Source organism: Rhinatrema bivittatum, chromosome 9 (assembly GCF_901001135.1).
Source record: "Rhinatrema bivittatum chromosome 9, aRhiBiv1.1, whole genome shotgun sequence".
In the NCBI taxonomy this organism is placed as follows: Eukaryota; Metazoa; Chordata; class Amphibia; order Gymnophiona; family Rhinatrematidae; genus Rhinatrema; species Rhinatrema bivittatum.
This window is the reverse complement of record NC_042623.1, coordinates 18,231,338-18,244,901: the sequence shown is the minus strand read 5'-3', so window position 1 is coordinate 18,244,901 and position 13,564 is coordinate 18,231,338. Positions and strand designations below refer to the sequence as shown.

The 13,564-nt window shown below is 45.7% G+C and overlaps 1 protein-coding gene across 1 annotated transcript; it reads left to right on the top strand.

The window, feature by feature from the left end:
* Positions 1 to 334: 334 nt before the first annotated feature.
* Positions 335 to 5,337, top strand: LOC115099319 (tubulin alpha-1C chain-like). The gene is made up of 4 exons (XM_029616898.1): positions 335 to 482; positions 1,347 to 1,569; positions 2,939 to 3,087; positions 4,186 to 5,337. The coding sequence occupies exons 1-4, from the start codon at positions 480 to 482 to the stop codon at positions 5,158 to 5,160; spliced, it is 1,350 nt and encodes a 449-aa protein (XP_029472758.1). The 5' UTR covers positions 335 to 479; the 3' UTR covers positions 5,161 to 5,337.
* The last annotated feature ends 8,227 nt before the right edge of the window (positions 5,338 to 13,564 follow it).

The window sequence follows — 13,564 nt, the reverse complement described above, 5'->3', positions numbered from 1 at the left end:
GGAAAAAAATAAAATAAAGGAGACCTAAGAATAAGACCCAAAGTCACCCCAATGGAGCAAAGAAACAAGCTGATATTTTTTAAGCCAGGGGTAGGCTTCTTCGGTCCCCCAGAGCCTCAAACAGGCCAGGTTTCCAGGATTTCCACGATGAATATGCATGAGACAGAGCTGCCTGCACTGCGTCCATTGCTCTCGGAGCCACCTCCTGCCTGCTCATGGTGGAGATCCTGAGAAGCTGAGCGGCTCGGGGTGCCCCGAGGAGCAGGCTGAGAGCCCCTGCTGGAAGCAGGCCAGCCAGCGCTGCATCTTTAAGCAAAGCAGCGCGGGGCTGCTGGGCACAGCTGGGATGGGTTTCCCATTTGGAGGGCAGGAAATGGCCCCACCTGACCCTCCTTGCTCTGCATTGTTAAATAGTGGCAGAGGGAGCAGGCTGCGTGTGCTGCTTGGGTTTATTCGTGTGGGGACAGATTTGTGCAAGAATGGTGAGTTTAGGTATAATAGTGTAACATGAGCTGTTTTGCTAGTAACGTATCTAGGGGTTTTTCAGAGATGTTTATGTGAGTATTCAAGTTATTGAGAGCAAGTGTTCCTAGATCAGAATAAGAGGGGGTTATAAACAGAAATTAATTTCCCTATCCGAGTGTTTAGCTGGAGGGAGAGCCAGATTCTCAGGTTCTATTAGTGTTCAATAGCCTTTGAAGCTGTAAAACTTTTAATAGTTCTCAAACTAACGTTCTTAAAACTGATTCTCTCTAAATCATTTGAAGCTTTAAAAACTTTAATCAACTAGTTTTGTCTTGCTATATCTTTATATCCTGTTGTCCTGTAGCTAGTTACCACCAAGCCTGTTCTTATTTTCTGGGTTGGAGGGAATATTTAAAACGGTGTAGGGTGGCTCTAAATGCAGCCCTGGTGGGAGGCATTGAAGAGACAAATCCCTAACTATTAGGAATAAGAGCTCCCAAACTGACAGATACTGCTGCTCTGTGTAATAGCTACTAAAAGTAGCTCTTAATAGTAACCTTCACTTTCTTAAAGATTGGAAAAAAAAGTGTGTGGGAGTTTTTTTAAAGATTTTTGTAGACTTCCACACCTGATAAGGAGACCTGTATGGTGTCAGCTTGTCCTATAAAACAAAAAAAGCTCACCCTTTAAAGATTCAATACCATAATGTATAAAAGCTCCAGCTTCTATATTCTAGGGTGAGTGTGGTCCTCTGGAAACGTTAGCTCCTGGGGAAGGATTAAAGTGTGCTGCCTGTGCCTGAGTTACCAAGCTCTTAAAGCATGCTGAGTAGCTTTTACTTATATTTTTTTTTTTTTTCTGCCCTCCCTCTCCTGAAACAGAGGGAGTGCATCTCTGTGCACGTTGGCCAGGCAGGGGTCCAGATGGGCAATGCCTGCTGGGAGCTGTACTGCCTGGAGCACAGAATCCAGCCGGATGGGATCATTCCCACTGAGAAGGCGTACGGCACAGAGGATTCCTCCTTTGGGACTTTCTTCAGTGAGACCGGATCGGGGAAGCACGTGCCCAGAGCTGTCTTCATAGACCTAGAGGAAACGGTCATTGGTAATGTTGAACCTACATCTTGAAAACAAAATAAGCCCCTTGGGTTGAGTGTGTATTCTATCTTTGGGTTCATGACTGACTAATTGGGTGCTTTTATTGGCTCACTAAGTGAGTTTTGATTGTCCTACTGCAAACACCTATATATTGCCAGCAGTATATAGTCTTGTAAAAGAATAGACCACATGGCCTTCACAAGGATAAACAAAACTTCCAGGAATCCTAACACTTCCCTATAAACTAGCTCCTTCCTGTGAATCAAGATGGTGATAAGCCAAGACTTTGTTATGTTCCTTTGTCTCTAGATAGGTCTGGGGAAGGTGTAGGTGAGTTAGTTTAGGGCTGGATTTCTAGAGATGGTGGTCATGACACATGTGCATATTAAGGAGGTGGTGATAGTCTGTATCACCAGGAGAATTCCTGTGCAATGGGCTTATGTCCTGAAATATCTAAGGTAGGATTCCCAAGCCATAGGACTAACACCAAAGCATAGTAAGTGCCTTTCTCCATTAGTACTAGCACACACAACACACTCGGTTGTGCCTCATTGTTGACAGGGACTGCTCCCCACTCCCTATCCCCTTGCTGACTGCTGATATCTTAGTATGCTGCAGGCTCTGAGCTCCTAGCATGCACTTGTGCATTTTGCCAGCCTGAGAATCCTCACTTGAAGCCTAGGAGAATGCTGAGCAGTTTATGGTCTCGCTGGCAAATGCCTTGCACTGCATCCTGGCCTCCCTTTCGCTTGAGGGTGGCCAGAAACCAAGAGGCTGTGAATTTTCAGGTCTGCATTCAGAAATTTAGTAATGTAAACTTACTGACTCTTGGTGACAACTTCATTGCAAATGACCAATATTAAAAGCTGCTGGCTTCACGGTGCTGCACTGTGGTTTGTCATCAGGACCCTTGACAGTAATGCTGACCTGAACAAAAGAAACCAGCATAGAGTAATCCTTGCTTCCGCTAAAGAGGGAAGTTCACAACTTCTGAGTGAGTGCAGGCTTATTCCCCGAGCTTGCTGTAGCTTGAAGACGGCTGCTAGAGCTGAAATTCATGGAGGAGGAGGGATGGAAAACTGCTGCCACTTGTCTATCTTTGTATAAGGCACAAGCCTATAGACCTGTAGGTAAATCCAGGCCTAACACTACTAGAACACTGTTTATGGAGCTTCAGAACTGAGGTGCTCTCTTGTCTCTACTACTTTTCAGCTTTTTTTTAAGAGTCTATAATTGGAAGTGTGAATAATCACACTTCCAATACAGAACATGTGACCATGCTTTAGTGATGAGCCCCATGTCTCAGTTTTTATGTACATCTTGTCAGGTTTGACTTTAGCCTATTGAATACTAAATGTAATGCACAACTTTCACAGATGAGATCCGAACCGGGACCTACCGCACCCTCTTCCACCCAGAGCAGCTCATTACAGGCAAGGAAGACGCAGCCAACAACTATGCCAGGGGCCACTACACCATTGGGAAGGAAATAGTTGATCCGGTCTTGGACAGGATCCGTAAAATGGTAAATAGGATACTTACCCTCCCCCTTTGTTCCATATTAACAGGGAAGTGATAGGGTTTGCAAGTCCCCTCAGCAGTGGAAGGAGACTTCAGGCAATGCACAGCTGTGAATAAACTTAACTGAAAAAGTAAAGTTTAACTGCAAAAAAAATACAAGCACACTGTCAACTGACCAAGTTGGTGGCATGTCTACTATGTGTAACTTTCTGAAAGCGAGTGGCTTTTCAGTTGCCTAAGAGTACATAAAGGCGAATTTGGCAAACCCACCTGCATTACATACTATTTTATCCTAACAAAGGCCTATGGAAAAAGCACCCATGGCAGGAGAGGGGCTGAGGATTAGCTTGTGTGCTACAGGGCTGGATCTCCCCTTCTTGGCTCTTGATGCTGCAGAGGTGGTACCCGTGGAGGGGAGCGATGTTCACACTGGGCATGACACTAACTTTCTGTGCCCATGAAGCTTCTAAAGTAAAGCCCACAAAGGAGCTTTTTAAAGAGGTTTCTCTTGATGCTCTTTCATTGAGGCATTTTGATCTCCTGTGAAATGAAAGAGAACCAGATGCAGAAACTTGCATTTTCAGCATCTCCCATATCTACCATACACAGGATGTGTGGGGGAATTGTTAATTCTTGGGACTTGATACCTCCCACCACACCCCAAAAGCAAATGTAACTTTCCAGACTGCTTTGATTTGGGGGGGGGGGATGGGAGTTGAAGGTTAAAGCTGTCAGTTTATTGAATCCTGCATTCAAATCTTCCAACTAATCAGAATTTTATATTTCCTGTCAAAGCATCTCCTATCCCCTACTCCATAACCATTATTTAGTCAATGTCACTGATCTTGATGCACTGGGCTTTCATGGCCATGTTAGTCCTCTATCTTGAGATTGCTTTTAGTTCCAAAATGAACACTTGTTTTTTTATCTTGGCCCTCTTGTCAATTTTAACATGTTTTGTTTAGTGATTATAATCTAGTTGAGACACAAGATAATGTCCCTGGAACAAACTCTGTAGCTGCTCAGTCTGGGTTTCTGTAGAAGACTTAATAGTATTGACTGGTTATTACTGTTATATAACAGAAATGATCTCTTCTTGCAGGCTGATCAATGCAGTGGTCTTCAAGGTTTCCTGGTCTTCCACAGTTTTGGAGGAGGAACAGGCTCTGGGTTCACCTCCCTATTGATGGAACAACTTTCAGTAGACTATGGGAAGAAGTCCAAGCTGGAGTTCTCGGTATACCCGGCCCCAAGGATCTCCACGGCTGTGGTAGAACCCTACAATTCCATTCTGACCACTCACACGACTCTAGAACATTCAGACTGTGCATTCATGGTGGACAATGAGGCAATTTATGACCTTTGTCAACGTAACCTGGATATTGAGCGGCCCTCCTACACCAATCTGAACAGACTAATAGCACAGATAGTGTCGTCCATTACCGCTTCTCTCAGGTTTGATGGTGCCTTAAATGTTGACCTTACTGAATTCCAAACTAACTTGGTGCCGTATCCCAGAATCCACTTTCCTCTAGTCACTTACTCCCCAATTATCTCTGCAGAGAAGGCTTACCACGAGCAGCTATCTGTATCAGAAATCACTAATGCTTGCTTTGATTTCGCAAACCAGATGGTAAAATGTGACCCTAGACGTGGTAAGTACATGGCATGTTGCTTGCTATATCGTGGCGATGTGGTGCCCAAGGATGTCAATGCTGCTATAGCCGCAATTAAAACAAAGAAGTCTATCCAGTTTGTGGACTGGTGTCCCACTGGATTTAAGGTGGGCATAAACTACCAGCCTCCCACAGTGGTGCCGGGAGGAGACCTGGCTAAGGTCGAACGTGCAGTCTGCATGTTGAGCAATACCACGGCCATAGCTGAAGCCTGGGCACGGCTGGATCACAAGTTTGATCTGATGTACTCCAAAAGAGCCTTTGTGCACTGGTACGTGGGGGAGGGAATGGAGGAGGGGGAGTTCTCTGAGGCTAGGGAAGACTTGGCCGCTCTGGAGAAGGATTATGAAGAAGTTGGGAGAGAGTCGGCAGAAGGCACAGATGATGATGAGGAATATTGAATGTTACAGCTCTTGTGGAATTACCTTAAATTATATTTGTTATACTTGCTCTAAAGCACATCTGATCTCATTGGGATAAGGAAACCTTTCACTCATGGTGGTTTCACTTGCATTATAAATTTTACATCTATGTAAATTCTGTTTATGGAGAAATTATTAATAAAAGCTGGAACTGCACATTCTTGTCTTCATTTTATTGTCTGATTTGTGTTCCCTCTCATGCTTGTGCCTTCTGACGGTGCACAGCTGTTCTCTAATCCAGTTTGCACAATCAGTGCAAGTCAGCTCTACCACTACTATAGCCTGACAATGTCGAACTTTTTTTCCCAGTGCAGGAGTGACTCTAGTTTGGGAGGAGTCTGTCCATACATGTCTCTACCCTAGTACCACTACCATCACCAGGCTTCTCAGCTTCTGTCTCTCTCCTTTCAGCTCCTCCTTGTCCTAACAGTAGGGACGACAGACTCTTATTAGGAGGGGGAGGTAGACACAGCTGCCAGTTGAGAAACATTGTAGTGGAGGATGGTGCTACAGGACCAAAACCCTGCCTGTGAGGACATCTCCATGAAACTCCCTCTTCCTACCTTAAGGGACTGGCCACAGCTTATCTGATCCCCCCCTGAGTGATTCTGGGCCCAGGACCCTTCCATGCTTCTGGCTGCTCTCTTCTGGTGGTAGACTGAAGGGAAGAGGCCCTGGGATGGAGGCAGGAAACCAGTTTTGCTTGTTAAACTGTTTCTGTGCTTCCTTCTCCTTGTACGTAAGGAAGCAGGCAGTCTGCCTCCTTTAACCTAGTGCCTATTTCTTCTTCCTCAATCCTTCCCCTCTCATCTCCCACTATCAAACAGGCTGAGACTTCTAGCCTTGCTGGTAAAGACTAGACAGGCCTGTAGTGTTAGGCTTTCTCCTCCTCTTCCCCCCCCAAGAGATACAGTTTGGAGGTTGCTAGAAAAGCAGTGGCTATGGAGCAAGTGCTACAGCTCTTTGCAGCAGCACCTGCAGAATGACTTGCTAAGTCCAATAGACCCACCACAGTCACTATGAGATCAGGAGATACGCAGATACCTTAAGCAGTGCAGACCCCCTGTTACCAGCCCATCTCCCCATCAACATTACTTACAACGTCAAGCGAAGACCATGATTTCCTGAAACTCGATTGGCAGAGGGTAGTGGGACTAGCTAGCTGGGAAATCTACTCCCTGGGAGTAGGCAAGATGCCTTCTAAACCAATCTGGAAGGGGGGGCCATGTATGTGGAAGTCAAGACTGTCCTCCTCCTGAGAGCGGGGCTCGCCCCAGAAGCCTGCTGCTAGTGATTTCAATGGGGAACTTATTCCACTGCTTCAAGGATCCCACTCTGAAGGGGGAAGACCTGGGTGGAGATAGTCAAAGCAGTTCTGCCCGCACAATTCTTAGGCAGCAGGAGTTCTGCCAACATCCAAACTTTATTTATAAGCTTTGACATAGCATTGGAAGTGGTAAAGGCCAATTAGCAGGTACAGACCATGCCTGACTTTCTATGGGTCGGGGAGATGGTGCTAAAGGCCAGAGCAGAGCTGGGCTGACCCCTTTCTCCACCAAAATGCTCGCCAGGTCCACCATGTTTCAGCGGCAGACAAAGGGGCCATTTCTCCAGGGTCTCTTCCTTGCAGGGGCAGGAACCAATGGGTGTTAAAGTCACAACTCCATTTGTGGATGGCCCCAGCTCAGGCCAGCCACAAAGGGAGAAGCTTTTTATTAATTGACCTTGAAGTCTTTTTTTTGGTTGCCGTTAATTTTATTTTGGAACATCCCATAGTCTCCAGCATATTTTTTAATAGTAAACAGGTTCTGATGTGGATGCTCATAGGCCCTTAGTCACAGTGCAACACTTCTTGACAAGTCACGGAAGTCACTATTTCTCATATCTTAAGTTTTTTTTTTTGATTTTTCAAAAACTTTATAATTGCTAACAAGTATAGCATTATGACATTTGTGTTGTAATGTTGAAGTTTGTTGTATAGACAGATGCTATAAGCCAAAGATGCTAAGGTATAAGGCTGTAGAACATTTTTGAAATGATATGAAGTTGTTTGACATTTCATCTGAAAACAAGGATGAAGCCAATTGACCTTCTATCTAAGATTTATAGAAAATATTCTTAGAACAAACACAAGGTTGCAAATGCTGGCAAATTCCAAGAAAACCTTTACTTATTTATTCATTTTTAAATACCGTCATTTGGTTCAGCCATCTTAACGGTTTAAAAAAGTCAAACAAAAACAGAAATTATACATAGTTACAAAAAAGTAACAATGGGGGGGGGAATGGAAGGAAGGGGAAGATGGTGGGGTGAAAAAGGGAAGTAACAGTAATAGAATCCCTCCTTTATGATAAATTAATACTATTGTTACTTATAAGTTCTGAATTGTAATGAATATGGTGGTTGCTAGTTGTAGATACTTTTTCTTTCGTGCCTGGGTTTGGTTGGTTGAGTTGATTGTAGATGTATTGTTGATATAGATGATCATTAATGTAGACTGTATGAAAAAGGAAAGTTTTTTTAGATCTTTCTTGAACTTTTGGATATCGGTTTGGGTTCTTAGGGTGGTAGAGTTCAATTTTTTTTATTTTTTTTTGGGACAAACAATGGAGAAAGCTCTATTTTTAGTGGATGATAGTCGAGCATCTTTGAGAGGAATATTTAGACAAGAAGTGTTTAGATTGAAGATTTTTTTTTGGTAATTTGTGGAGTGACTTTTCAACCAGTATGTTTATGGTGATCAGCATTCATTAATTTGTGAATGATGGTCAGGATCTTATAATCAATTCGAGATGAGATTGCTTAACTTGGAGAATGAAAGCAAATTACCATGCAACCATTTACATTATTTTTTTACAAGCCGTTAAGCCCGTAACAACGGGCTACATTAAAATTTTTTTTTGGTCCATTTCCTTTCCACCCCCTCCCCTCCCACTTCACTCTCTCCCACCTCCCCTCAGCTCACTCTCCTCCCAGCTCATCCACAACCGGCAGACAGGGGGTGTCCCTCCCGCGCACGCGCTGCAGCCGTTACTGCTCCTCCCTGCCTCTCACATGCTGCCGCCGCTACTGCTCCTCCCTGCCTCTCTCGTACGCGCGTGCGTCGCCGCCACTATTGCTCCTCCCTGCCTCTCGCGCGCGTCGGCGCCGCGGCTACTGCTCGTTGTCGCCGCCGCCGGTCCTGCTCCTAAGGAGCAGGCGCCATTTTTTTTCCTGACACGCTGCGCTCTGGCCGATGTGCACGCATGCGCAGTAGAGCTGCTCTCTACTGCGCATTTGCGGCACATCAGTCAAGCTTCGTTTATTAGTATAGATAATAGAAAGCCAATCATAGAAAATTTAACAATTATCAGGTTGATACAGTTATGCCGTATTAGAGTTCGGCAGTGCCGGGCGCACCCTCATTCCCCGCACACACAGTTCTCTTCACCTACCGCTCGATACTCTCTTCAAATTGCATGCAAATGCAAGCCGCGTCTGCGAAGCGTTAGGCAAGCGTTAGGCCCGCGCAACCCATTTTACTGTATAGGCGCTAATACAGCGCCTATACAGTATCCTGGGTGCGCTGGTGCCTGTCATTTCAAGTGACATTTGAAATGACAGGCACCAGGAAGTGGATGGTTCCCCCCCCCCCCCCCTCCCGAAGCAAGGCGCAGGGCGAAAATTAAAACGGGAATAAAGCGTAAAAAATGGGGGTAAAACCAAAGGGAGTAAACTGTAAAAAACCTTGGATGACCTCCATATTAACATTGCAGCGTAAGTTGTTTATATATATATATATATATATATATATATATATATATATATATAAAAATACCTGTCACTTTCCGAATCCCCCAGGCGTGCGGTCATCGAGGCGCTGGCAGGCGGATGGGCACCCGTTCATCCAGGTGGCGCAGGAGCCGGCGGGCGGGTGGGCGCGCGTTCGATCCAGGTGGCGGCGGGCGGGTGGGCGCGTGTTTGATCCAGGCCGCGGCCGGAGCGGGTGGGTGGGCGCGTGTTTGATCCAGGCCGCGGCCTGGATCAAACACGCGCCCACCCACCCGCTCCGGCCGCGAGTTTAAGCTTTAACCTAAAGGTGGGAAGGGATCGCATGGCTAATTCATCCTATTATCTACGGAAACACCGTTTACGGTAAGCAAACTTGCTTTTTCCCGTCAATAGCAGGGCTGAAATAGCCATGCTGTCTGGAAGTCCCTAGCTCCCGGGTTGTGTCCATATAATAAGTTTTTAAGTTGAGGACACTACCCTTCAATAAAGGTAGACAGTCTTATTCAGCATGTAGGGTTGACAAAACTGCCAAACCCATTGGAAGATGCTTGCTGTCCGGTACAGTAGTGAGATGTGAAGGTATGAAGAGAAGACCTGGTTGCCGCTTTGCAGATGCCCAGCAGTGGAACCCTTTTTAAATGTGCAACAGATGCTGCTGTTGCGCGTATCTAGTGTGCTTTCGGTTTATTGCTCAAAAGCAGAGAACGCTTATTGTAGCAGAATTCAATGCATTGGGATAACCAACTAGCAATGGTTCTTTTTGAGACAGGTTGGTTGCCCAATAAAATCATTGCAGAAATTTCGTATTTTTCATTTTTCACAGATACTGGCAGGCTGCACGGCCTCATCTGCTTGCCTGAAATGTCCTGGGGCAACGCCACCGTGGCACGTTGCTTGTGGGGATGCCCAGATATTGTGACATTTTAGGTATGTAGCCATAGGGGGACGAATGGCCATGACTGGAAAGCAAGTCCTGAATGTCAGGAACCTTTTTTCTCCTGCTAGGCCATTTAAGTGTCAATACTTTTATCAGTGAATGTGTACTGGTGAAATGGCTTGATTTCGCCCCACCTGACTTACCTTTCTGGTCTATATGGAGTTCTGCTCTGCGTTGCTCATTTCCTCTAAGCAAAAGCAATTCGTTCTTGCTATTTAGGATCCTGATCTCAAAACATTGCCGGTAGCAGATTGAGTTTTGATAAAACCTGATAGGGGGGCAGGGGAGGTTTCTCCTTGGATTTTCTTGTTGGTGTAGTATGTTGGAATGCCAAGCCTAATATTCTGATTTATTACTTTCTTTCAATTCTTTATGCCCTTATGAATGGCTCTCTGTATTGCAGTTTCTGTGGATTTTTGCTGGGGATGTTATATAAGAAAGGTTTAGTGTCTGATTTTGTTTGGTATTTCATATTGTACTGTTTAATAAAAATATTTACACACACACAGGCAATCATTGCAGAGCAAAAAGAAATAACCCCTCTGAGATGAATACATGTCAGTTAAAAGCCTATGTAAAAAGTATTGTCTTTACCATCTTCCTAAAAAACGAAATGGTCATTTTCAATCTGCATGTTACGGGCCCTAGAGTCCAGGAAACCCACCTGGGAAGCTGCACGGGACTGCACGGCAAGACTTCCGCCTAGCCAGCCCCCTCCCCTGTGGGGTTCTGGGGGCCAATAGGTCTCTGCAGCAGCAGCACATCACAGTGGCGAGTCCACTCAGACAAGGCTTGGACACGGCAGGCCGAAGACAAGGCAGGCAGGCAGGCAGGCTTGGCTGGCAGGACAAGGCAAGGCTGGATACTAAGCAGGACCTGGAACTAGACAAGACAAGGACAGGATACTGGACTGGATACTGGAACAGACAGGACACGACCAACAAGACAGACAAGGGAACAAAGACATTGCAAGCCCGAAAGCAACAAGGCAATAGACAGAGTAGGCCTGACGGCCTGAAGGCAAGATACATGGTAGATTAGGTCAGAAGGCCTCAGAGAACAAGGCAAGATAGGCCCAAGAGCCCTAAGGCAAGATAGGCCCGAGGGACCTAAGGCAAGGCAAGACAGAAGGCCCAAGGTGCTACAAGGCATGAAGGCTGAAGAGGTTAGGGCTGTTCAGCTTGGAGAAGAGACGGCTGAGGGGGATTATCATAGAGGTCTTTAAGATCATGAGAGGTCTTGAACGAGTAGATGTGACTCGGTTATTTACACTTTCAAATAATAGAAGGACTAGGGGGCACTCCATGAAGTTAGCAAGTAGCACATTTAAGACTAATCGGAGAAAATTCTTTTTCACTCAACGCACAATAAAGCTCTGGAATTTGTTGCCAGAGGATGTGGTTAGTGCAGTTCGTGTAGCTGGGTTCAAAAAAGGTTTGGATAAGTTCTTGGAGAAGTCTATTAATGGCTATTAATCAAGTTGACTTAGGGAACAGCCACTGCTATTAATTGCATCAGTAGCATGGGATCTTCTTGGTGTTTGGGTAATTGCCAGGTTCTTGTGGCCTGGTTTGGCCTCTGTTGGAAACAGGATGCTGGGCTTGATGGACCCTTGGTCTGTCCCAGCCAGCATGGCAATTTCTTATGTTCTTAAAAGGCCCATAGGCCACAGGCAAGAACAAGGCAGACCAAAAGTCAGGTCACACAGCCAGAAGTGACATTTATTTATTTATTTATTTATTTATTTGAAAGCTTTTTTTATACCGACATTAAAATACACATCATATCGGTTTACATCATAACGAAAGGATGAAATTACATTGAACAGGGAGGAGGGAAACATGGGAACAATAAACAATAGAAATAGGGCTCTGAAGAAGAGCCAGAAATCAAGCGGGGAGGAAAAAAAAAAAGGGGGGGGGAGGAGAGGGATATGAAAACATATTTACAAAAATTGAAAATGATAATACATAACTTATTTACAAAAACTGAGGGTGGATATGAGATTGGACAAAATTTACAGCGAAGAAGGGGGTGGGTGGGGGTGAAAGGTGGGAAGGGGCGTGGGCTAGTCAGGGAAGGCCTGGTGGAAAAGCCATGTTTTGAGCATTTTTCTGAACTTCATGGGGCATGGCTCAAGACGGAGGTGGGCAGGTAGGGCGTTCCATTGGGTTGGACCGGCGATAGATAGGGCACGGCCCCTGGTTGCGGAGAGGCGGGCCTTCTTGAGGGGTGGGACTTGAAGGGTGCAGGCGAGATTTGCTCTAGTAGGGCGTGCCGATTGGGAGAGTTGGAGAGGTTCGCTGAGCCATGAGGAGTCGCTCTTGTAAATAGATTTGTGAATGATGATGAGGGTTTTGAATAGGATACGGAAAGAGATGGGGGAGCCAATGCAGGTCCTTGAGGACTGGGGTTATGTGGTCTGTTCTGCGTGTGTTGCTGAGGAGTCTCGCTGTAGCATTTTGGAGTATCTGGAGGAGTTTGAGGGTGGAGTGAGGGAGTCCAAGGTATAGAGAGTTGCAGTAGTCCAGTTTGGATGAGAGGGTGGCTTGGACAACTGTCTTAAGATCATGGGTGTGAAGTAGCGGCTTGAGCTTTTTGATGGTGTTAAGTTTGTAAAAACCTCCTTTCAGGACGGAGCTGATGTGAGTTTTTAGGTTCAGGAGGGGGTTGATTAGGACACCAAGGTTTCGGGCAGCGGGCTGTGCAGTTAAGGAGATGGTTTTGGGGTCGTTTGGGGGTAGGAGCTTAAAGGTTTGGTGGTTGTGGACGAGGAGAAGCTCGGTTTTGGAGGCGTTGAGGGCAAGCTGTAGGGAGGAGAGTAGAGAGTTGATGGATGTAAGGCATTCCTCCCAGTAGCTTAGAGTGGCGGAGATAGTTTCATGGAGGGGTATGATGATCTGTACATCATCAGCATAGATGTAGAATTTGAGACCGAGATCTGAGAGAAGATGACAGAGTGGAAGGAGATAGATGTTAAAGAGGGTGGAGGAGAGAGAGGAGCCTTGGGGTACTCCATGAGAAGACAAGGCTACTATGGCAACACAGGTATACAGAGGGTTGGGACTTGGCCATAGCAAGGGCAGTGAGGAGGAGCTTGGCAAGTTTAGTAATGAGGCACGGTGAGGGCCTCTGCTAGTGAGGAGGTGTCATGAAGGTAGGATAAGGCTGCGCAGCAGGCAAAATACTAACACTGGCAGTTCAGTCCATAAAAGAGATGCAGCACAGCTAAAGACATGTTCTTCATTACTCAGTGAACGTGCCTCACTGACAGAGGGCACCCACAGTGCCCAAATCTGTGATCATCATAATGCATGACCCGGCACATACAATGTTAAATGATCTTGTAAGAAATTAGCGCAGTTTCCTCATTTTACCCTAAAAACCAAGCTTAAGAATCTGAAAGTGGCTGCGCTACTCGACCAGCAGTCAGTGTAATGTTGGTTTTCTTATAGTAAGGATTTCCATCCAGTCAGTATCTCTTAAAGGCAGGATTTGTAAGTGAGTTACTCTGTGTTGACTGCAACAGGTACGAATGCAGGTGATGCACCTAGTGTGAGCCATCAAACTGAACTGTAATATCATCATAGTCCTGTAGGTGGTGCCATACGCTAAAACACCAGTAATGTAAAATGGTGACGTGGAACCCTTTAGAGCTGCAATGCCAGGCACAAA